Source organism: Phascolarctos cinereus, unplaced genomic scaffold, assembly GCF_003287225.1.
Source record: "Phascolarctos cinereus isolate Bilbo 61053 unplaced genomic scaffold, phaCin_HiC Scaffold_4;HRSCAF=312, whole genome shotgun sequence".
NCBI lineage: Eukaryota > Metazoa > Chordata > Mammalia > Diprotodontia > Phascolarctidae > Phascolarctos > Phascolarctos cinereus.
In genome coordinates this window covers 671,033,563-671,059,541 of record NW_027555847.1, presented here as the reverse complement: position 1 = coordinate 671,059,541, position 25,979 = coordinate 671,033,563, and the positions used below count along the sequence as shown (strand labels likewise).

General features: G+C 42.7%; 1 protein-coding gene across 1 annotated transcript; it reads right to left on the bottom strand.

Moving 5' to 3' along the window:
- Positions 1-1,054: 1,054 nt before the first annotated feature.
- Positions 1,055-25,979, bottom strand: TMEM38A (transmembrane protein 38A). The gene is made up of 6 exons (XM_020969397.2): positions 25,573-25,979; positions 10,464-10,620; positions 9,173-9,357; positions 8,164-8,251; positions 5,673-5,790; positions 1,055-2,736 (listed from the first exon to the last, which is right to left on the bottom strand). Exons 1-6 carry the CDS (start codon positions 25,694-25,696, stop codon positions 2,497-2,499), a joined length of 912 nt encoding a protein of 303 aa, XP_020825056.1. The 5' UTR covers positions 25,697-25,979; the 3' UTR covers positions 1,055-2,496.

Below are 25,979 nucleotides of genomic sequence, written 5' to 3'. Positions count from 1 at the left end.
GTAAAGAATAATTTCTTGCTCCTTAAGGGCAGCCAATATTGCTTTTGTCTTTCAATCCCAAGAGCCTAACACAGTGCAGGCTGGGGGGTGGGGGGGTGGGGGGAAGCATAGTAGGTACTTAATAAAAGCTAGCTGAATTAAACATGACAATGTTGACAATCTCCGCACTTCCCCCCCCCCACCCGCCCCAGCTCTTTGAGGTCAGGGACTATTTTTCATTTTGTTTACCTCTGTAGTGATTTGCACATAGTAGGAACTCAATAAATGCTTTTTGGATTGTATTAATTCTCCTTGTAAATTGTAAGCTTTCTGAAGGCAAGGCCTCGTTCTCCTTTTGACCTTCTATGCTCAGTACCTAGCAGAGCACCTGGGACACAGCAGACACTTCAAAACTGCTCACTGGATGGGATTTGATGGGATTCCAGTGTTGACATTCTTTCTATGTCATTTACTTAAGGAATTTATGCAACAGCATAGGGGGATTACACTAGGTGACCTCCAAGGTCATTTTTAATTCTAAGAGTCCAAGACCATAGGAAACAAATCTATCCTGGCATGTCAACATTTGCAGGGGTGGGCACATGCTGGGATCACAGGGCCCCTAAATCTACATACAGAGAGCTCTGAAAGAGACTGTAGAGGTCATATAGTCCAGCACTGTAGGGGTCTCGAGTGGAAAAAATTTAAGAAGCCCTGATTTTATAGTCCAACCCCCTCAACTTTTTTTTAAACAAATGAAGAAACTTAGAGTGTGTGCTTTGCTTTGGCTGGCACTTTACACACATAAGACACTGAGAGAGCCTTAATAGGGATTGTCAGAAACTCATAAGATTCCTCTTGGATGATCAGAAAGTGTCCAGGTTCACTGGTGATGGGAATTAGTTGGAAATTTATAATATATGTATATTACACACACACACACACACACACACACACCCCCCTTGGAAAATAAATAAAATAAGCCCAAGGTGACACCATCTTCTCCTTGTCTTCTGACTTCCTTGGATCTGAAAATGTGAAAAGAGCTGGGAAAAAGTGGGGGGAGGCCTCTAAATTCACCTCACAATGCTTTTATTTTGTGGATCATCTATAAAACATCACCCCCTTACATGGAGCCCTTTATAGTCATCCAGAAACAGCTTTGTCAAAACATGATGCTATTAAAAGAGGCGACATCAGACCCTGCTGCCTGACTTCATGGTGGGGAAGTAGGGAGAGGCAAGTCGCCTGGGGTAAGGCACTTCCCAAACTCACTGCCATTGGCCCATTTCCTTGGTGGGATAAATCCTGGGATTTCTCCCAATGTTGGGTCTTGCAATAACATCCCAGCCACGGTGTGGGGCCTGAAAAATAGCAGAGAAGGGTGTAGTGCATCCCCCTCAGTTATAGGTTCCAGTTCCAGGTGAGCAGCCCAGGGCCCCAGCAGCCTTAGCTTGCTTGTTATCCCTTTGGTGCGCAGTTTCAGGTGGTTCAGGGTGTTTGGACTGGAACACGATCCCCACAGCCCAAGATCCCGACTTGGAAAAGCCTCCCTAGCTCGTCAAAGCCAGTGTCGGAACTTAACTGCAGATCTAGCAGAGCTGGCCAAGGGCTAGAGTGGAGAGGCCCACAGTGACATAATGTGCTATCTACTATCCCATCTCTCTGGTTGTGCCTTTCCCGTCACATCACATAAGCTAGCTGACCCAAGACAGACACGTTGAGTAGATGCCAAGCTTCTTGGCTAATCAAAAATCTCAATTAAAAGTTTCAATTAAAAATTGGTTCAATTTCCGTTCTGATCCTAAGAATTCAGGGAAGTCTGACAGAGCATCAAAAGTCACTAATATTACCAGTGGTCATCTGGGAAATCTCAGTCCCCCAAAAAGACAATTCTCTAAAAGCTGACCTGGGTCTGAAGTGAGTGGGCAGCTTCAGGTCTGGCTCAGAGTAACAGGCCACAGGTATCTCCCCAGCTTGGGTGGGACACTTAGCCATCGAGGCCCTTCTCAAAATCCAAGTTACGTTTCTTTCTCATAAGTCAATTCCAAAAGACACTATTAAGAGCCCAATTATTTTAAGGTGGGTTTTTTTCCATCTTGCTCTTTCATTCTTGGATTCAAAACAAATTAGTCTAAAATACAAAGTAGTTTTCAGATGCCAGGAATCCTAAAGAGATATCAGGAAGAACCAATGTTCCTGGACTCCCATAGCAACTTAAAACTGTTTCCCAAAATAGCTTTTATTTAAAGGGAGAGAAAAAAAAAAGGAGAAAACCTACCACCAAGATGTCTGGCTTTGTGCTAGAACTCTCCTTTTGGGCCTATAGGGATTTCTACACCTCATCTGTAAGCCCTTGAAAATAGGGGTCACACTGGGCGGTCTCCTAGAATTCCTTCTCCCTTGTACAAGTCTTAGGGTGGAGCCTGTGAGGGCTCGGGTGACATGGTGTATTTCTCATGCAGCTCAGAAGTGACTCTCTCTTTGGCCACCTGTCACGTGTGGCAGATTCTTCATTTATTCTGCCTTCTTGGCCTTTCTCTTTCTCGAGCCTTCATTCAACTCCTCCTTCGATTTGGCCAAAGGCTGCGGGGCATGAAAAGAGGACGGCCCCCCGTGGGCATCTTGGGAAGACCCGTGGTCATCATGATGATGGTCCCCATGGTCTCCCCAGGCAGAGCCGAAGAGCACAGGACAGATGAAGCCCTCGATAGTGTCAAATGGGGATGCATGGGAGTGTGTAGCTGTCAGGAACACCTGTGATGAGGAACGGGAGAGGAGGAGAGACACAAAGAGAGAAGAATATGATTTGGAGGTCACGTTAGCTTGCTGGGACTGAGGTATAAGCCCAAACAGGAAATCTCTGAGCAGCCAATTGCATGGGACATCCCTCCAGACCTTTCCCTTGCTTTTTAAAATTCAGTGCCCCGCTGAATATTCCATTCCTCCACTGAATGGGCCCACAAGAGCCCTCCTCTTGTTATGCCCCGTCTCCCACCTTATCGAAACTTAACTGTTTTCTATCTGCACAAAGATTTTCATATCAGCATTATAAGTAATTGCAAAAAACTGGAGATATTCTGAATATCTAACAATAGAATCAAATAAATTGTGGTCCATTTATATAATGTAAGGATTCTCAACTTGGGGCCCATGAAATTTTTTAAAAACACATTTGGATAACTACATTTCAACATGATTGGTGTCCTTTGTAATCCTCTGTATTTTATTTTATGCATTTAAAGATATGGTTCTTAGAAGAAGGCCATTGGCTTCATCAGACTGACTGCCAGAAGAGGTCTAGGACCCCCAAAAGATTCAGAATCCCTGAAGTCAGGGAATGCTATAATGCAATTAATTAAGACTGAGGGATATAAGGCAGAAAAAGAAATCTAGGGAAAAGCTTTATGAAAAAGGGAAAAAAGCAGAAAAAGAAGCCTGGAGGACACACTGACTAACTCTATGACCCATCCAAAGCAGCCCTCTCGCTGTTCCTCACACACAACACTTTCTCTCCATACCTGGCTGTCCCCCGTACCCACAATGCTTTCCCTCATCACTGCCTCTCACACGATTCCTTATCTCCTTCCAATACCTGTTCAAGTACTGTTTTGTATATGAGGCTCTTCCTGATCCCCAACACATTCCCCAAGCTGAAGCTGTCAACCCCCCCAATTTATCTCATATACATATACATAGTCCATATATGTATACACACAGATAAATATATGTACATATGCACATGTGTATATATATATATATATATGTATACATATATATTTATACACACACACACACACACCAGGTTGCAATATATGCAAGTTTGAATAAGGCAAAATCCGATTTAGTGTAAACTATAAAATTATACCAGGGGGCATTAGATGTGTCTCCAAATTCAATTAATGCAACATATGAGAGCTACTTGAAGGTTTTAACATGATACTTTGTCCCATCAATTGTGGATGGGATGTACTGCTGCATATCACACTACCCACAGTTGTGTTAATATTTTTTTTTTACAAGCCTTTAACATAATGGACACAAAGAAGAATACTTCAGATGGAAACACTGACAGTCCCAAAAAAAAAGAGGTTTGGGACAAAAATTTGATGGAATTGAATGGCATGAATGTGGTCAGGGTAACTCTCTTCACGGATGAGATGCCAGAATGTCTGAAAAGGTGCAGAATATTATGAAACGCAGAGGGAAGAGAAGAAAGGGGTAAAATAGCATCGTTTTTGTTTTGATTTGCAAATAAATAAAGGAATAAAAGGGTTATAATGAAAGAGATGGAGCCTTTTTTAGCCGTATGGTTTGAAGATTTAAATCAAAAACACCTTCCTCTGAACAGAGCAGCCATTCATACCAAACCATCACATTTATTTAAGGAACTGATAGGGTCTTGAAGACAGACTGAAACGCGCCTTTTTACTTCCTTTTTTTTTTTTGATCTGCATTTTCTTTGACAACATGGCTAATGTGGAAATGTTTTGCATGACTGTGCATATATAATTGATATCAAATTGCTTGCCTTCTCAAGGAAGGGGAAGAAAAGGGAGAGAATTTAGAACTTAAAATCTTTTTTAAAAAATGTTTAAAAAAAGTTCATCTACATGTAATTAAGAAAAAGATAATAAAAATGAACATTGAAAATTAAAATTTAATTAATTAAAAAAAGAAAAGGTCAAATAAAATAATTTTTCTTTAAAAAAAAAAGAAAGAAATTTAAATTTATTTAAGGAAATGAAAGAAAATAGAGAGACATTTCAGGGCTTTGGGCTGCTTTCACAGAGAATGTACCAATCTGTACTAGCAGAGGGACTTTTCCCACCTAGAAGCTCACAGTTCTGACCCCTATCCACACGTTCAGTATGTTCTGCTTTGTTTACATGCTATCTCCCCCCTGTTGAATATAAGCTCCTTGCGGGCAGAGACTATTTCATTTTTATCTCTGTAGTCCCTCTGCCTAGCACAGTGCCTGGCACACTAACGACCTGAAAGGAAATGTGACTAAAAACGACTGAACAAAGACTCTGAAGCCAGATGGGAGGGGCTGAAAGATGGTTATGATGTTTTATGCGTTTAAATAAAAACAGATGCGAGTGATTGCTCTCTTTTTTGGCTTCCCACCATACTTACCAATCAAAAAGCATTTCTAAGGACTTAGGAATACATCCCATTTGTAAAGTCAATTTCTTGTGTGTGAGAGTTGTGTCCTCTGCTAGAGTACAGATTCCTTGAAGCAAAGATATATCTAATAATAATAATAGTATCAATTATATAATGCTTTAAGGTTTGCAAAACATTTTATAAGTTTTATCTCATTTTATCCCCACAAACCTGGGAGGTGGGTGCTATTATTATCCCTACTTTATAGATGAGGAAACTGAGGCAGGCAGAGGTTAAGTGACTTGCCCAAGGTCACACAGCTAGTATGTGCATGTGGCAGCATTTGAACTCAGGTCTTCCTAATTCCAGGCCAGGAGTTTTGTCTACTAAGCCACCTAGCTAGCTGCCTTCCTAGTAAGACAAAAGGCTCTGTCTCTGATTCTTACTGCACCTTCCCCAAATTGAATCTTCCCCAGGGGCCAGGATTCCTAGTTGCTGTTCAGATTACGGTTCTTGCTACTTTTGGGGAAAGAATTTTCTAGCCGCATCGTGGTCATCCTATAGCATCCCCAGAAGCCTCTTACCTTACAAGAAACCATGAACAGTGTGCAGAAGAAGATGAGATTAGCCTTAGAAATGGGAAGCCAGCGGGTCTGTTGAAGTGTGAAAAGAATGGCTCCATATAAGCTGGCTTTGGTTGGACTGGAAAGGAAAAAAGAGCCTGGGCTTCAGTGGAGACAGGAAAGCATCCCAGCATCCTAGCATCCCCAGTGTAATTCAGGAGGGTCCCAATATGCACAGGCCCCCCTTCCCCCACCTTCCCACCATGACCTTCACACCACTCCTTCCCCCCCAGTCATCTGGACCACTTTAGTCCAAGACAAAAAGAATATTAGAGCCAGAACACATAGGACATAGTGAATGTTAGAAGTAGATGGGAACTTAGAATATAGAATATCAACTCTATATAGCTTTCTTTCTTTCTTTTTTTCCCCCTTAGGCAATTGAGGTAAGTTACTTGCCCAGGGTCACACAGCTAGTAAGTGTCAAGTGTTTGGTCTGAGGTCGTATTTGAACTCAGGTCCTTTTGACTTCAGAGCCGGTGCTCTATCCACTGCGTCACCTAGCTGCCCCTATGTAGTTTTCTCACTGGTAAAATGAGGGGACTATATCAGATGTTTCCTGAGGTCCATCCCAGGTCTAATATTCTGTTCTAAGAGCCCTCTATCCTGTGTTCTAAGAGTCCTCCCAGCTCTGACATTACATGCACCAAGGGCCCTCTCAGGTCTGACATTACATGTTTTAAGGGCCCTCCCAATTCTGACATTCTGTGTTCTAAGGGCCTTCCCAGCTCTGACATTACATATGCTAAGGGCCCTCCCAATTTTGACATTCTCTGGCCTAAAGGCCTTCCCAGCTTTGACATTCTGTGCTCTAGACCACTAGGTAGCACAGTGGATGGAGTACTGAGCCTGGACGCAGCAAGACTTGAGTTCAAATGTATCCTCAGACACTTCCTAGCTGTGTGACCATGGGCAAATCACTTAATTTCTGTCTTGCCTCAGTTTCCTTAACTGTAAAATGAGGATAATAATAGCACCTATCTCCTGGGATGGTTGTGAGGATCAAACAAGATATTTGTAAAACTCTTGGTACAATGCCTGGCAAATAGTAGGCATCTTTTCCCTAAGGTCCTTCCCAGTTCTGACATTCTATGTTCTAAGTTCCTTTCCAACCTTGAAGATAGATGAGTCCCCTATGTGTCCCCATGTGTCCTCCTTTGGCTGGGGTGCAATTGAAAATGCTTGCATCTCATCTTAGGTGCTTGGGCCTTGAATCCCAAGTTGATATAATTATACTGTTAGGTGCTCTCTGTGTAACTGGATGGCTCTCTCTAGTCCAGGCTTTACCCTCACTCTCTGAAACGAAGGTGCTGGAACTCTCAGACTTCTTCCAGCTGGGACAGCCTCCAATTCTAACAGCTAACAGCGTTTATGCAGCACTTACAAGTTTGCAAAGCGCTTTATAGATGCTATCTCTGATGATCCTTACGACAACTCTGGGAGGTAGGTGCTATTATTATTATAGTCCCCACTTTACAGGTGAAGCAACTGAGGCACAAAAAGTTAAGTGACTCGTAGCTGGGGTTACACAGCTAGTGTCAGAGGCAGGATTCAAACTCAGGTCTTTCTGATTCCAAGTCCTGGATTCTATGCCCAGTGCCACCCAGCCGCCTATGGTACTGAGGTCAGTATGTCAGGGTTCAGGGCTGCACCTCGGCCAGCCCTTTTCCCCATTTCAATTCGATACAATTGAAAAAGCATTTATTAAGTGCCTGGGCATTTAGCCAAGGAACTAGGCTAAGAAATGCTTGGTGGGTTTCAGAAAAACCTGGAAAGACATATGAAGTGATGCTGAATGAAATGAGCAGAATCAGGAGAACAGTGCACACAGTAACAGCTACATTGTGGGATGACTGACTTTGATAGACTTAGCTCTTCTCAGCAATGCAAAGATCTAAGACAATTCCAAAAGACTCATGATGGAAAATGCTATCCACATCCAGAGAAAGAACCATGGAGTCTGAATGCAGATGGAAGCTTACTATTTGCTCTCCTTTTCTTTGTTGTTTTACTTTATTGCTTCATTCTTGTGGTGCCTCCCATTAGTTCTAATTGTTCTTTACAACATGACTAATGGGTAAATATGCTTAATATGAATTAATATGAATGTAGAGCCTATATCAGATTGCATGCCATCTTGGGGGGGGAGGAGAGGAGAGAAAATTTAAAACTCAAAATCTTACGGAAGTGAATGTTGAAAACTAAATTAAAAAAAAAAGAAATGGTTCCTGCTTCACCTCAGAACCCCTTTCCATTTCCATTTTTATACACAAGTGTCTAATCTAGGCAGAGAGAGACTTGACTGTAGCTTAAACACCTGGAGACCCTAAGACTCTGAGGATGGCCTCAGGCAAAGTGGCTCAGTTTCCTCATCCGTAAAAGTGGGAATAACTTGGATTTCCTAACATCCTGACTATGCAAGAGGACGTCCCAAACAACATCAGTGACTTACAAGGACATGTGGAGAATCTCGTTTGTCTCTGGCTTCCAGACTCCACGGAGCAGCTGCTCAAAGTTGGACATCAGGGCTACACCCGAACCTGCACGACGGTAAGACAGTGAGACCCTGTCCCCAAAGTGACAGCCATGCTGCCTTCTCTTCAAAATGGAGGCTCTCTGGATCTTCCAGCACCTGCCTAGCACAGACTGCCCCCACATCTCTGTCTTCTGAAATCCTTCTCCTTGCAAGGCCCCCCACTCAGCTGCCACTTCCTCCCTGAAGTCTTCCCGGATAACCGCTGGATATGATTGACCCCTCCCCTCCTGGAAGCTCTCCTGTGGCTCCTAGGCACCTTATCACATTCTAACTCAAAATCAAATCAACACAACCATTGCCTTTGGAAATTGGTCATTGTTCTTCTTAATGGAAGAGTACCAAAATGACATCATTATGTCTAGATCAATGTACAAAGAGTTTGATCAGAGCAATATGAGTTGGAAGGCTCTACCCAGTATGTATGAATACTTTTTGTGCATTTTTTGGAAACAGATGATCGATCAACTGCCCTATTGTGCCAGTCACTATACCAAAAACACCCTTCATTCCCTAGCCACCACAATATAAATATAAGCCATTCAGGTAGTGTTCCTTTATCAAGGCTCTCTTTCAGTGCCTCATCATTTCCTGAGGCTTACCCAAAGTTCTCCAAGACTAAGCCAGGGAGATGAGGAAAGGAATAATTTCTGAGAAACCAGGGAAGACTTATATGAACTGATGCAGAGTAAAGTACTTTGTCATAAGAAAGGGTTCTGTGATAGGGGAAATCATCAGAAAGTGACTCTGTTATCATTTTTAAGAGTATCAATAAAGCGTTTAATTCATTTTAAAAGAGGCAAGAGCATCTCTTTATCATTCCATAGAATGGTCGGCTGTTCTAAGTGTGATGGTCCCCCTTGGAATTTCCCACTTATGGCTATAAGTCTGGTAGGCAGGGGCTCTGTGGCATGGCCAGAGGACTTACCTTTGACCCAGCCTGTAGCAATCATGATGAACCACCCATGGTGGTAGTGGTGATGGGCATGATGGATCCCAACTGCAATCTTTCGAACTCTTACCACCTCCTTCATTGCCACAAAAATGAGCTTCACAGGCAGGACACTGATGCATTTATAAAAGAGGTTCATGGGGCAGAAGAAAATCATGTACCTGCAAGGAAGGCAGCCCCAATGTTTGGGACAAACCAAGACACCCCCTCATCCTCCCTGCCCCTCACTCTGGTGGTGGCCTGAACAGCAAGGCTGTGATTAGCTTTGAGTGTGACGAGGCCAATTTATTGAAGTAAATGTGAGAGCAAGAAGCGAAAAAGATGACATTCTCTTGCTTACAACATCTCCCTCTTCAATACACCTTGCACACTCCTCACAACCAAATCCATCTTTCTGATAAGGTGACCCCTTTGTTGGAGAGCTTACACTAGCTCTTCATTGCCTTCTAACAAGTCCAGATTTTTTTAGCCTGGCATTCAAGGTCCTTCTGCAATCTAGCCCCAACCTCCTTGTTCATCTCTGTCTTCTCTGCTTCCCAACAATTTACCTCCCACTCTGGCCAGATTGGACAACTCCCCACTATCAGAGCACATCCCTCTGTCATCCTTTCTAGTCTTTTCTTTCAGTATTACTCAACATGAACCATACTCCAGGCAGACTGGTCAACTTATTATTCTGTAAACGCTTCTCACGTTTTCCTACTTCAATACCTTTGCTCACTCTGCTTCCACCAACTATAATGTCTCCTGTCATTTTCCTCATTTATCCAAAACCTAGCCTTCCTTTAGCTAGGTGGCACAGTAGGTACAGTGCTCAGCCTGGAAGATTAATTTTCATGAGTTCAAATATGGCCGCAGATGCTTACTAGTTGTGTGACCCTGGGCAAGTCACTTCACCCTGTCTGCCTCAGTTTCCTCATCTGTAAAATGAGCCAGAGAAGGAAATGGCAAACCACTCTAATATCTTTGTCAAGGAAACCCCAAATGGGGTCCTGAAGAGTCAGACAGAACTGAAAAACAACAACAAAGCCTTCTTTTAGGGCCCAGATCAAGCATCTCCTCTTCTAAAGAGCATGTCTTGACTCTCTGTACTATATCACTTTGCTCATCTTGTATGGTGTGAGACCTCCTTATCTCTGCTACCCTTTGTTAGGTAAGTTTCAAGGCCTGCCTGGTAATAGCTCTGGGAAGAGCCACACATCATCATGGCCAACCTTTCCCTGTTATAAAAGCTAGAGACAAGGTCTACTTCCAAAGGCGGGCTTACCAGACTGCTGAGGCCAGGAGTACACTGGAGTTATTGCTGAAATAATCGATCGGTGCTTCTCCAAGCAGAAGATCAGCCAGGATGTAGCTCCCAAAGCAATAGAGCATGGCACAGATCCATGAGGCCACAGGGCTCCGCCGGGACAATTCCACAGCACCTGCAAAAGCATCCTTGCATTGATCACCCAGGTCTGATGGCCCTAAAGAGGCTAGGGAGCTCAGACACCCAACTCTGGGTGGTATAAACAATCCCCAAAAACCTCCTCATTTCCTAGATAGGGATATTTATCCATTTATCCCTCAGTTCCTAATTTAATTCATTCTTCTATCCACTCATTCATTCTTTCACTCATTCATTCATAGTTTTCATTCATCTACTGCTTTGGAGCCTGCTGGTCAGTTTCTGTGTCTCAATTCTCTTCCAGTCCATCTTCCATCCAGTAGTCCAAATGGTACTCCTAAAGGGCAGGTCTGACCATGTGATGTCTCTGTTCAATAAACTGCAGTGGTTCCCTATTCTCTCCATGATCAAATATAAAAGCTTCTGTTTGGCTTTGAAAGCTTTTCAAAGCCTGGCCCTTTCCTACCTTCCCAGTCTTCTTCTACCTTGCTGCCTGAATGTGTTCTGTAATCCAGGGATACTACTCTCCTTCCCACATTCCATCTCTCCACTCTGGGCATTTTCACTAGCTGTCCCCCATGCCTGGAATTCTCCTCCTCCACATCTGTGCCTCCTATCTTCCCTGGCTTTCTTCAAGTCTCGGCTAAAGTGCCACCTTCTGCAAAAAGTCCTGCTCAGTGTTCCTTAATCTCAGTGCCTTCCTTCTGAGATTATCTCCAGTTTATCCTGTCTTTAATTTTTTTTGTCCATTTTTGTTTGCATGTTGTCTCTCCCCATTAGACTGTCAGCTCCTAGAAAGCAGGGACTGTTTTTTATGCCTTTTCTCTCCCCCCTTCCCCAATCCCCACCCCCACATCGCCAGCACTTAGCACAGTGCCTGGACATAGTAAGTTTTTTAATAAATGCTTGTTAACTTGATTTATTCATTCATTCATTCATTCATTCATTTATTTTCCTTCATCTGATTCATCCATTCCTTTACTGTTTCATTCATTCATCAGGGAGTCAGTTCACTACTAACAGAACACTGTACTAGGCACCTGGGAAGGAGGTTGGAAGCACTTTGATATAGTAGAAAAAATCTGAGTTTGAATCGTCTCTTCGATTCCAAAGGGCTCATGATGAAAAAATGCTATCCACTTCCAGAGAGAGAACTGATGAATTCTGAGTGCTAACTGAAGTATAATTTTCTCACCTTTTCTGTTTTTCTCATTTTAAAAAATCTGATTAATATAGAAATATGTTTTATATGATTTCACGTTTATAATTAATATCATATTGCTTGCCTTCTCAGTAGGTAGGGGAGGGGGTGGGAAGGAGGAAAAGAATTTGGAATTCAAAATTTAAAAAAGAAAGCAATGTCCAAAATAAATAATAAATTTAAATGTTAAAACAATATTCTTTAAAAAATCTTGTCTTTTGTTTGTGACTAGCTTTGTGACCTGGAGCAAATCACTTCCCTCCCTGGACCTCAGTTTCCTCTTTTGTAAAATAGGTCATGGTTAGACCAGTTAACTTCTAAGGTACATTCCAGCTCTGACAGTCTACAAATCTGTGAGAAAGTAGAGTTCCTGTTCCTGGAGAAATTTAAATCTCACTGGGGAAACGAAAGAGGAAATCATTGGAGAAAATCCTGCTCAGTAATACAGCACAAGTCAAATATGTAGATGCTGAGGGGGTATGGAATAAAGAAAAGTGAGGGTCCCGTTGGATAAATCCAAGAGGACTTCCTCAAGAAGGCAAGTTTAAAACCAGATTTTGCAAGAGGTGAAGAAAATGAAGTGACAAAGCCAGAGAGGCCTTTGAATGGATGGGAAGTGGGGAGGTGCAGAAAGCGGCATTCCAGGTTGAAGGAATGATGGGTAAGTACAGGATCAGGAAGAATTAAGTTAGGCAAAAGAAGGTGAGCCAAGAAGTATGCAGTGAGCTGCAGGGCTTGGCAGGGAGTCAAGGTGAGAAGTTAAATATAGCTAGGGGTGGAGACAGGTGGAGGCTCCAGAATGACAGACAGGTAATCGCTATTTTTTCCTGACTTGCCATGTCTTCAGGGAGTGTAATGGGTTTATTATAGCGAGGTGCTGGAAGGAGAAAGTAAAATGTAACTCAGCAGAAAGAGATCTCTTGGTTCAGTTGGAAAGACCAATAGACTGGTTTTTCAAGAGGCCTCTACCAATAACCCAGTGTTGTCCTACTTGACCCCAGAGGGTAGGGTACAACCAGGAGCAATAGGTGAATGTTGTGATGACACAAATTTAGGCTTTAGCTGTGAATGAGTCCCACCATCCTGGAAAGCAATATGGAACTTCAAACTCCCAAGTCACTAGACTATATCAACACTTTGATCCAATGATGCCATTAGAGGGAAAGAAGAGAGAATAAGCCTTTTTTTAATTAAATTTAATTTTTTTATTAATTTATTTTGAACTATCAACAATCACTTCCATAAGCTTTTGAGTTTAAAATTTTTCTCCCTCTCCCTCCCCAAGACAGCACGCAATCTGATATAGACTACACACATACATTCCTATTAAACATATTTTCACATTAGTGATGTTGTAAGTCAGAACTAGAACCAACAGGAGGAACCACCAGAAAGAGGAAACAAAACTCAACAGAAGAAAAAAAAAGCAAATAGTATGCTTTGATCTGCATTCAAACTCCATAGTTCTTTCTTCTTTGTGGATAGCATTTTCCATCATGAGGCCTTTAGAGATGTCTTCGATCCTTGTATTGCTGAGAATGGTTAAGTTTATGAATATTAGTCATCGCACAACGTGGCTGTTATTGTGTACACTGTTCTCCTGGTGCTGCTCACTCCACTCTGCATCAGGAGAATAAGCATTTATATAGTATCTACTACGTGCCAGGCATCGTGCTAAGCACTTTTGCAAACATTATCTAATATTTCTAAGCACGTAGCCCCAGCTAGGTCAAGGACAAAGGGAAAGGACTTATATGTATGCAAATGTTTATAGCTGCTCTTTTTGCAGTAACAAAGCAGTGGAAACTAAGGAGACATCCATCAATTAGGGAATGACTGAACAAATTATGGCACATGAATGTAATGGAACATCATTGTGCCTTAATAAATAACAAAAGGGATGGTTTCACTGAAACCTGGGAAGACTTGAATGAATTGATGCCAAGTGATGTAAATAGAATCAGGAGAGCAATTTATACAAAAATTACAACAATATGAAAGAAGGGGCAGCTAGGTGGTGCAATGGATAGAGCATGGGCCCTGAAGTCAGGAGGACCTGAGTTCAAATCCAGCCTCAGACTAAACACTTGACACTTACTAGCTGTGTGACAACTTTTAAAGACTTAAAAACTCCTAATCAATGTAAGGACCAATTCCAGGTCCAGACAACTGGTAATGGTGCATGTTTCCCAGCTCTTAGCCAAAAGGTGATAGACTAGCACTAACTGAATGAGACATAGATTTTCAGACACAGCCAGTGTATGAATTTGTTTTATCTGACTGTATGAGAGAGCTTTTATTCTGAGAGGGGGAAGAATCAGTGGGTCACTGATAATGATGAGAAAGAAAAGAAAGAAAGAAAGAAAGAAAGAAAGAAAGAAAGAAAGAAAGAAAGAAAGAAAGAAAGAAAGAAAGAAAGAAAGAAAGAAAGAAAAAGAAAAGTGCAACCGTGAAATTTTAAGAAAATACACAGAAGAGAGCAGAAGAATGTTCACTAGGGGCACACAGACAACCTGGGTAGTGTTTCATTCTAAATTTAACATATGCTTTTCAAAATCTGTATATAATAGAGATCCATGGTTTCACATACAACTCTCATTTTCTGTTCTTCTTTGACAATGTATGTTTGTGTTAATTGATATTTAAGTTCATAATGAAAAAAAGGAAATTAAAAAACAGGCAATGCCAGATTAATTTTATTTCCATTTTTGACAGTAATATTAAACCATTAGATAAGAAAGGGAAAGGATACTGTGTAGTTAGACTTTGCCTATCAGGGGTGGGGCACACACCCCTTGAGGCCACATACAGATTCCCCAGTCCTGGCCTAGCTTTTGTAAAGTATTTGATAAAGTAGCTCAAGTTCTTTTTGTGGAAAAGGTGGAGATAGGTAAGTTAGATAACAAAAATATTAAATGGATTTGGAACTGGTTGAATGACCGGATTCAAAGAGTTTGATATCAACTTGGAAGGCGGTCTCCAGTGGAGAGCCCACTGAATCTCTTCTTGGTCCTGTGCTATTTAATTAAACATGTTTATCAAATCTGCATGTGATTTGCTCTAGGCTATCACTGAAAAGGATAGCTAAATGTACTCATAAGTACTCAATAGGCTAGAAAACTAGGCTGAATCTAATAAGATGGGATTTAATAGAGGTATGTGTAATTACACTTTTGCTCAAAAAAAATCTGCTTCACAAGTACAGTATGGTGACAATAGTACAACAGTTATACAACATATTATACAAGCAAAAGAGATTCTCATTATAATTATTAACATGCTCCTTTCAGAGATAGCCTGGCGTAGTGGACTTTGAAATCTGGTGACCTTGAACTATTATACAGCTATTAATAATAGCTATCTAATACATAGCCTTTTAAGGTTTACAAAGCGCTTCACAAATATTATCTCATTTAATCTTCACCATTTTATCATTCCCATTTTACATATGAAGAAACTGAGACAATCTGTTGTCACAGCCTGTTGATTTTATTTTTGCACCATCTCTCAAATACACCCCCTTCTCTCCTCTGACACTGCCACCACCCTAGGGCAGGCTCTCATTACCTCCTTGTTTCTCACCCCACACCATATCCAATCTGTTGCCAAAGCCTGTCGATTTCACCTTTGCAACATCTCTGCACCCAAGATTAGGAAGGAAACAGAAAACTGGGAAAGAATTTTTACAACCAGTGTCTCTGATAAAGGCCTCATTTCTAAAATATAAAGAGAACTAAGTCTAATTTATAAGAATATAAGTCATTCCTCAACTGATAAATGGTCAAAGGATATGAACAGACAATTTTCAGATGAAGAAATTAAAGTCACCTATAGTCATATGAAAAAATGCTCTAAATCGTTATTGATTAGAGAAATGTAAATCAAAACAACTCTGAGGTACCACATCACACCTATCAGATTGGCCAACATGACAAAACAGGAAAATGATAAATGTTGGAGAAGATGAGGGAAAATTGGAACGCTAATGCATTGTTGTTGGAGTTGTAAAATGATCCAAACATTTTGGAGAGCAATTTGGAACTATGCCCAAAGGGCTATAAAACTGTGCATTCCCTTTGACCCTGCAACAGCATAGGGCTGTAGCCCAAAGAGATTATACAAATGGGAAAAAGACCCACATGCACCAAAATATTTATAGTAGCTCTTTTTGTGGTGGCAAAGAATTGGAAATGGAGAGTATGCCCATCAATTGGGGAATGGCTGAACAAGTTGTGGTATATGAATGTAACGGAACACTATTGTGCTATAAGAAATGATGAACAGGCAGACTTCAGAAAAACCTGGAAAGACTTGTATGGTCTGATGCTGAGTGAAGTGAGCAGAACCAGGAGAACATTGTGCACAGTAACAGCTACACTGTGCGATGACTGACTTTGATAGACTTAGTCCTTCTCAGCAATGCAAGGATGTAAGACATCTCCAAAAGTCTCATGATAGCAAATGCTATCCAAATCCAAAGAAAGATGGAAGCATGCTATTTGCTACTTTTTTCTTCTGTTTTGTTTCGTTTCCTCTTTCTTGTGGTTCCTCCTATTGGTTATAATTCTCCCTTACAACATGATTAATGTGAAAATATGTTTAATAGGAATATATATGTAGAGCCTATATCAGATTGCGTGCCATCTTGGGAAGGGAGAGGGAGGGAGGGGGAGAAAAATTTAAAACTCAAAAGCTTATGGAAGTGATTGTTGATAAATCAAAATAAATTTTTAAAAATTTTAAAAAATCTCCTCAATACAACTTCTCTGACACTACCACCACCCTGGTGTAGGGTCCCATCATCCCACACCTGGATCATTGCACTAGCTGCTGGTGGGTCTGCCCACCTCAAGTCTCTCCCACTCCAATCCATCCTCCATTCAGCTGCCAAAGTAATTTTCCTAAAGCTCAAGTCAGACTATGTCACCCTCTACTCAAATAAACTCCAGTGGCGTCCTATTGCCTCCAGGATCAAATATAAAATCCTGGGCTTAGCGTTCAAAGTCTTTCATTCTTTCCCCACTTCCCCCCCCCCTTATCTTTCCAGTCTTCTTACATCTTATTCCTGGACATACACTCTTAGAATCAGTGACACTTGCCTCCTGGTTGCTCCACAAATAAGGCACTCCATTTCTCAGCTCTGGGCATGTTCTCTGGCCATCTCTCATGCCTGGAATGTTCTCCTTCTTCATCTCCACCTCCTGGTTTCCATCAAGTCCCAACTAAAATCCCTTCTTCTGCAGGAAGTCTTTCAATACCCCTCTTGAATCTAGTGCCTTCCCTCTGTTAACTGTCTCCAAATAATCTTGACACGTCTAATCAGCTTGTTTATATATGGTTGGTTTTTGTTAACCTCCCCGTTGGATTGTAAGCTCTTGGAGGACAGGGACTGCGGTTTGCTGCCTTTCTTTGTATCCCCAGCGTTTAGCACAGTGTCTGGCATGTATTAGGCACTAGATAAATGTTTATTGAATAATTTTTTGAGTTCCCCCTCAAGAGTCACAGTTAGCTTCATCTCCTCCAAGAGGCCTTTAGTGATTTCCTGTCCCCATTCCCCTCCAGCTGTTAGTGCCTCGCCTACAGAATGACTTCCAGTTAGAAAATAAACATTGATCAAGAGCCTATGGACCAGACACAGTGCTAAGTGCCAGGGAGACAAAGAATGGCAAACGTCAGTCCCCGCCCTCAAAAAGCTCCTGGAGACAATGTGCAAACAACTTTGTACACACCATGTATCTGAAGGATAGATAGGAAGTTACTGACAAAGAGAACAGCACAAGAATTAAGATGGATCAGAACAGGCTTCCGAAGAAGGTGAGATTTTAGCTGAGACTTGAAGGAAGCCGGGGAAGCCTGGAGGCAGAAGAGGAGAGAGACCATTCCAAGCATAACGGATAGCCACTGGAAATGCCTGGAGTCTGGAGATGGAGGAATAGCAAGAAAACGTGTCTCTGGGATCGAGGGGTAGGGTACATGGGGGCTGGGAGAGGGGAAGAAGTGGCTTTAAGAAAACTGGAAAGGGAGCAGGGGGCCAGGTTGTAAAGGGCCGAAACAGTGGATTAAAAAAGGTTCTATTTATTTCGAGAATTTTGTTTTTGGTTTTTTTAGCTAGGCAATAGGGTTAAGTGACTTGCCCATGGTCACATATCTAGTGAGTGTTATGTGTCTGAGGTCGGATTTGAACTGAGGTCCTCCTGACTCCGCGCCGGTGCTCTATCCACGGCACCACCTAGCTGTCCCAAGAATTTTGTCCTTTTAAAAAGGTATACACACTGTTTCCCTCGATTAAATGTAAATTCCTTGAAGGCGGTGATTGTTTTATTGTCATCCGGCATCCACAGTGTCTATTACTGGGCACACAGTAGAACCATTACAAATGTTTGTTGATTGACTGATCAATTCAAATCTGATTAGAATTGCAACTTTCCAGGCATTTGGTGGAGAGTACACTGAGCTTTTGTATGATGTACTGAAAACAACATTGATCAATAAACATTCTTTTAAAAATTTAGGTCTGATATTGCAGCCTGTCAAGATTGTTCAGGGTCCCTTCCGTCACTGAAAATCAACAAACCTCTGGGCTTGAGGTGAAAATGTTCTCACCATCTCAGGGATCTAAGCTCTTTCCACTCTCTGGGGATTTATTCAAATGCCTCCAGCAGCCAAACGTTAAATCCCTCTTGCAACAGCTGGTGGCAGCCAGTCTGGGAGGAGCAACAAGGCCATGTTTTTCAGAAATTGATACCTTCTCCCTTTCCCCCTCCCCATACCATCCAGACCCATCTAAAAATAACTTCTTGGATGCCATTCTTTCAAGGGTCTTAGCTCAGTACACTTTCAACCATCCTCTCTCAGAAAGGAAAGCCTGCAATCTTGAGCTTGGGGATTGGTGGTTTTTGTCTTAACAGAAAGAACATTTAAATCCTTTTCTTTTTTTTTTCTTTATTTTCTTGTAGTGCTCCAGGGAGGAAGGGCTGAGATGTGCTCTACCAAGTGTTGGCTTGATTTGAACATATATATGGCTGCCTCTTGGCCAGCTTTGGATGCACGGCTTTCCAAATTAGCCCCGATGGTCCTCGGGCAGAGCAGAGGGCCTAGGGTCCCAGATGGAGGCCACAGGCAGAGCAGTGGGGAATCTGGAAAACAGTGCTTTGGCCTGGATTCTGAAGGCTCAAAGAAATGGGTTTAAATAGCCATTAGAAATCTATCTGATAGCCAGGAGACCATGTAGACAGTAACAGCAACAGCGTTCAATGATCAACTGTAAATGACTTAGCTATTCTCACTAATACAATGACATAAGCCAATTCCAAAGAATTTATGAAAAATGCTATCCACCTCCAGGGAGAGAATTGATGGATTCTGAATGTAGATCAAAGCATACTCTTTTTAAATTTTCTTTCTTTTTTTGTTTTTGGTCTTCTCTTTTGCAATAAGGAAATGTGGAAATATGTTTTACATGACTGTACATGTACAATCAGTATCAAAGTGCTTATCTTCTCAAGGTGGGGAGGGAAGGAAGGGAATATGGAACTCAAAAACGATTTTTAAAAAAAGGATGTTAAAAATTGTTTTTACGTGTAACTGAGAAAAAATGTCATTCTTAAAAATAAAAAAAAAGAAATTTATCTGGTTAAAATGGACCAGAGATTTAGAGCTGGGAGGGCCCTTGGAGATCCTAGAATCCTAATTTAGCACTGAAAGAGAAATCATAAGCCACCTAGATCATGCTCTACACCTCCCCTCCCCCTATACTCTTATTATACAGATGAAGAAATTGAGACCAAAAATGATCAGTAACTTTTCCAGGGTGTCACACATTAAATGTCAGAGGTGGGATTTGAATCCAGGCCATACGATTCCTAAGCAAGTATTCTTTCCACTGTGCCATACTACCTTGATCATCTAATTTGCTCCCATTGTGGTGGTTGTTTTAAACAGATGAAGTTAAGTCACTTGCCCAAAGTCACACAAGACTTAAGGGCAGAGTTGTTTTTTAAACTCAGAGCCCTTGACTTCCAATCTAGTATTCTTCCCACTATACTATGCTGTCTCCAAAAAGAAATTCTATTCCACATCGTAGAATATGGGGCTCCATTTCTGTGCTTTGGAGCTGGCCTCCATCACCTGTGCCTCTTTACTTCCCCTCTCATCAGGGCAGTTAAGTGATGTCACCAGTGGAATGCTGGACCTGGAGTCAGGAAGACTTAAATTCAAATCCTGCCTTAGACACTAACTGTATGACCCTGAACAAGTCCAGTTTACCTTTCTCTGTCTCAATCTCTTCATCTCTAAAATGGAGATGATAATAGCACCTACCTCACAAGGTCCTTGTGGGATCAAATGAGATAATATATGGAAAGGGCTTTACAAACTTTGAAGTAGTACATGAATGCTAATTTATTATTATTAGGACATTATGATGTCATAATGTCAGTCAGTCAACCAACAAACATTATCATGCACCTACTATGTACCAGCCATTACACTAAGAAAGGCAATAGTCTCAAGGGCGCAAATAAGCTACGTAGAGGACAAACTGGAGGTAATCACAGAGAAGAGGCAGCATGCAGGGGGATCAGAAGAGACTTCTTGTAGAAGGGGGGATTTTATCTGGGATTGGAAGGAAACTAGGGACGTAGGGAGACAGAGATGAGGAGGGAGAGCATTCTAGGCATGAGGGACAGAAAGGCAGAGCTAGGGAGATGGAGGGTTGTATGAAAAGAGGTCTGTTACCAGGGGTAAAGAAAAGTGTAAGAAGAGTAGGAGGAGGAGCAGGTCATGAAGGGATCGAATGCCAAGCAGAAGATTTTCTGTTGGATCCAAGGTGCGAGGGAACCACTAGAGTTTACTGAGTAGAGGCAGGGTGCTATGGTTAAGTCTATGCTTTGGGAAAATCACTTTAGTGGTTGGATGGAGGATGGACTGAGTGGTGAGAGGCATGAGGCAGACAGACCAACCAGCAGTATTGCAACAATCCAGGCATGAGGTGAGGAGGGCTTGCCCCAGGGTGGTGTCGGGGGTCCAAGAAGAGAAAGGGGTGCTGTGAGCAAAGTGCCTTATGAGCCACAGAGCTATAAACATGAATATAAAGGTGAGCTACCATAACTTACACTGCCATAGTGCTTCCCAGAATGCCAGTCTCAGAGCAGCATGGATGGGGGCCTCAGAAATCATTGGTCTACTCGGTCCCTGCCTAGGAATCCCTCTCAGCAACATCCCAGACAACGGATCACAAAGCATTGGCTTCAAGACCTCTAGGGAAGAGCAGCCCTTGGCAGGCCTTTCCACTCCGCGTGGCTAGAATGGCTTGAGAGCTGGGTGGTTACAGCACGCTTTATTGCCATTGTCCCCGTCATCTCATTTGATAATCAGAGTAGGTAATGTTGGAATTATTACCCCTGTTTCCAGAGGCTTAGGGACATCAAGGCATCATGGAGCTCTGGGCTTGCAGTCTAGAAGTCATGGATCTAAATTTTGTGCAGACTTTTTTTCTGCAACTCTAGAAAGTCATTTAACTTCTATGTGCCCCAGCAACAGATTTATCTACAAGGTCGGAGATAGGATACCATCTGCACTAGTGGAGGGACTTCCCATACCCCAAATTCCCTATTTGCATTCATTTCTTGAGCTTAGAGAATTTAGAGCTCAGATTCAGATGCAGAGCTAGAAGGGAGTCCCAGAGGACATCTAGACCAAAGCCCCTAATTTCACAGGTGAGGAAACCGAGGTTTAGAGAAGTAATATGACTTGAGTAATATGACAAGGGCAATAAGGAGCAGAGCTAAGCTGGGAGCCCCAGGAATTCTAGGCCAGGGGGTTGTTCACATCACTTGTCTTGACCACAGGAGTGGGCAAGCAGGCAGGCAGGCAGACAGAAAGATCGGCATGCACCCTTTAAGCTGAGCAATCTCTGGCTCTTCACAGATTAACCATGCCAGAAATAAAGATAATTTCAGTGCCCTGTTAACCGTTCTCTATCTGTAATGTCTAGAGCTCCAGAAGTCCCCTACTAACCTATGTATTACCTAAGTACATAATCCTATGTGTTCTTTTTTAAGCCTTTAAAAGCATCATTCCAAGAAGGGCTCTACAACCTTCATCAGCCTGCCAAGGTGGTCAAGGACACTGAAAAGGTGAAAACACACACACACACACACATCCCTTGAACTAGTAGAAAGAAACCTGCCTGGTTTCCACTCCCAAGTTCTGAAGTTTACTATTGTATGAACATAGGTAAGTTACTTCACCTTTTCTGAGCCTGAATTTCCTCATCTGTAAAATACACATAATAATACATACACTGCATACCTCACAGGATTGCTATGAGAAGAGCACTTCGTAAACCTTAAGTGGACAGAACCCTGAACCTCAATTAGACCTGAGTTCAAATCTGGCCTCAGACACTTAACTAGTTGTATGATCCTGGAAAAGTCATTTATCTGTGTCTGCCTCAGTTTCCTCATCTGTAAAATGAAGATAATAATAAACCCTATCTTCCAGGGTTATTGTGAAGCTCAAGTGAGATAATACTTATAAGAAGGGCTATATAAATGCAGGCTATGATCATTATTAATAAAAATGTGAAGTAATGCAAGGGCATGTAAACACACTGAAGCTCTATATGTTCACTGAGTAGATAGATAGTGATTTCCCCTGACATTCCTCTGGAAACTCTTATGCTTCCTGTCCTACTCTTGGTATGTCTTGACTGTCTCTAAGACTTACAGTCATTCACAGAAAACCACATTCTCAGTCACATTAGACAGCTCTTAAAACCTAAGATTTACCATCTTGGGTCAAGCCCAGCAGGCTATTTCTGATAGGGGCACCAAGGGACAAGTTAGACTCATGGAACATTAGAGAGGCATCTAGGTGGATAGAGCGCTGGCCCTGGACTCAGGAGGACCTGAGTTCAAATCTGGTCTCATACACATGACACTTATTAGCTGTGTGACCCTGGGCAAGTCACTTAATCTCATTGCCTAGCCAAAAAAAACAAAACAAAACATTAGAGATGTCACACCTTGAAACTCAGAATGTTAAACCTAGAAGGCACCTTAGAATACTGACCGTTAGAGCTGGGAGGGCCCTCAGAATATAGAACACAAAATGTTTATCATGTGCTCAAACAAAGTATGTGTTTAAATAATGAATTGAAAAAAATTAATTTAGGGACTATCTAGTTTCATTACAGCTTTCATCTATGGCTTTAGAGTATATCAGAATCTCTTGAATACGGATATTAAGAATTCTACTTCATTTGTGATTTATTTACTTTGGGTTTTTTTTTAAACCCTCCTGCATTTTGAGAAGGTTCGGAGCTGAGGCTCAGTCTCCAGCTCAAGCTGAAGCTATTATGGACCTAGAAATTCAATCATTCCCATCTGTATAATAATTTACGGTTCCAAAATGTTTTTACCTCTATAGAGGGAGAACAAGTATTATCAGACTCATTATGCAGATGAGGAAACTGAGGCTTGGAGTGGCCTAGTGAGTTGTTAAAAGATCACATAGTAATTGAGAAAACCAAGACGAAAACTCAGGTTTTCTTGACTCCAAATCAGAATTATCAAGTAATTAGAATTCCCTAAAATGTAAGCAACCAAAGAATTCTGGGCAATTCTATAAAATGCTGCAAGGCGCTTTGCCATTTCCAGGTACTGATACTGAGAATCAAAAACAGACATTATAGCACATTAAGGGTTACACAGAATGCATGCCAGGAATGATCTAATTTGATCTCTGTAACAACTAACTCAAAAGGTATTATTATTTCCATCTTATAGGAGGATACTAAGGCATAGAAAAGAAAGGTCAGAGAAAGTATTCCAGCCTGGGGTTCTCCTAAGACTAACCAAATAAGCTCCCTCATGCTGCTTATGATAGCGTATATCTAAAATAGCTCCAAGAGCCTGCAGAATTGGATACTAACTGGCTAGTTTCTCTCTACCCCTGGTGGTTCCCTCTCAAGGGTTTTCAAAGCTCTCAGGTTGTACCTTGAATTATGTAGACTTGAGATCATCTGTGCCCAAAAGATGGAGAAAACTCAATAAAAATTGATCCGTGTCCAAATGCAAGGCAAGCCAGCCTCATGGTTCCCTCATTCCTCTAAGGGGAAGCATTCTTTCCAAAGCTTCTACTCAAAGTCAAAGTCCTTCTGGAAGACCTGTCAATTACCTCTGATGGTGCTTTACTCCAACAGCCAAATCTCTCATTTTTTAAATAGAACTTTAAAAAAAATAAAAAATTCACAAATTGTCAGAGCTGGAAGGAGCTTTAGAACATAGAATGTCAAAAATGGAAGTGAGACTTTAGGATCATTGAATGTCAGTGCTGGATGGAGCATATAATACAGAAACTGGGAGGGAACTCAGAACTCAAAAAAACCTTGAGACCCGTAATTTAAGCTATCAAAATGAGAAGTGCTTCAGAGATCACCTAGTCTAAAACCACGATTCCTAAAGAAGGCTTCCTTTTTCTCAGAGAAAAGTGAGGGAGGGCTACAGCAAAATTGTAGGCAGCCACCCAAGCTACCAGCATTTTGAAACGGGAAACAAATGCTCCAATTCTAGTACAAAGCTATTCCTGTTTTGCTTTGCAAAATAAGTGTTCCCTGGTAACAGCTTTTAAAGCATCAGCTCCTCTCCTCTCCCCTCCCCCAAACTCTTCCAGGTTTCAAAAGCAGTTTTCCGGCTCACGGTGTAGGAAAACAGGGTGGAAAGTACAAGGATGGAATCCAGGTGATCCCTCGCCCAGTAATATAGTGTCTCCACTGGAGTTCCACTTCCTTGTCTGTAAATGAAAAGTCCAGTCCTGGACGGAAGTCGTGATGCTGAAGGAATAATCAACACCGATAAAAATAACACAAGCCACAAGACACTAGATTTCACGGTGAACTGAATAGTGCGCCGTTCTTTGGTTGATGGGGGAGGCGGAATTCTGGTTGGATCCCTGTTATAAAGAACATTGAATGTAGAGGCAAAAAGGCCTGGGTTCAAATCCTAGCTCTGTTTCTTACTACCAGTATGACTCTGGACAAGTCTCTTCCCCTCCCCGGGACTCAGTTTCCTTCTCTGTAAACTGACAACTGGCCTAGATGATCAGAGTGCCATTCAACTCAAAAATCCTGAACTCCATTATCTCATCTGATCCTCCCAGATCCGCAAGAAATAGGTTAGGCATAATCGTGGCCCCATTTTACAGAAGATGCTCAAATAGGTTTTAATTGATTTCCCCAGGGCCATGTATTTAGCTAGTTTCACAGCCAGAACCAGAACTCAGGTCTGATGGCTCGTGGTCCAGTATTCTTTAACAGGGGTCTGTACCTATTGGAGAGAGAAAACATGCCTTCCACGGAGGCAGACACCTGGGCCACCTGCAGGGAAGAAGGGACCCTTCCCCTAAGCTAGGGACAAGCAAGACCGAGCAGGGACGATTTCGGGGGCCCTGACTCAGCGGGCCACAGCAGAGGGTCTCCCGGAAACCTAGCCCCTGGAGGGGGTGGGGGGAGGGGTGCGGTGTCAATTTTCCGGCAGCGCTTTTCTCCTTCGGCAGCCTTATATAGACATAACAGCTGCGGTTTCATCTCGCCAAGGGCACCCGAGGGGTGGAGTGGGGGTAGAGGGCAGCTAGGGAGATGGGGAGGGGGCGGCGGAGAGGTCCGAATACTGAAGGCAGGTGAGAGCCAGCCCCAGCCCCGCCAGGTTCCACCCCACACACACACCACCCCCCGGGCCCAGGCGCCCCCAGCCCCCAGCCCCGCCCGGCTGGGATTGACTGACTGACCTGGCTCGTACTTGAGATACAGGATGGAAACGATGAAGTAGCTGAGGTCAAAGACCGGAAAGAGGGGCACCCGGGAGAAGCTGAGAGCCAGCTCGCCCAGGCTCAGGGCCGACAGCAGCTCCATGTCGCCCGGCAGTGGCCCCTGAGAGCCCCAGCGCCCAGGCTGCCCGCCGTATGGGGCAGAGGCGGGCTGTGCCCGAGCCTAGCGGTGCCCCCGCCCCCCCTCGATCTCCTCCTCCTCCTTCTCCTTCCCTGCCCGCCGACAGGTGCAGAAGCGCCTCTGAGCCCCCAGCTCCTCCCTCTGGGCTGGGCAACTGCCCCACTCCAGGTCCCGCAGGGAGCTGCCCCGGCCAGTGGTGCTGCCAGCAGCGGAGCTCAGTCCGATGTCCCCAGCTTCCCCTCCAGCT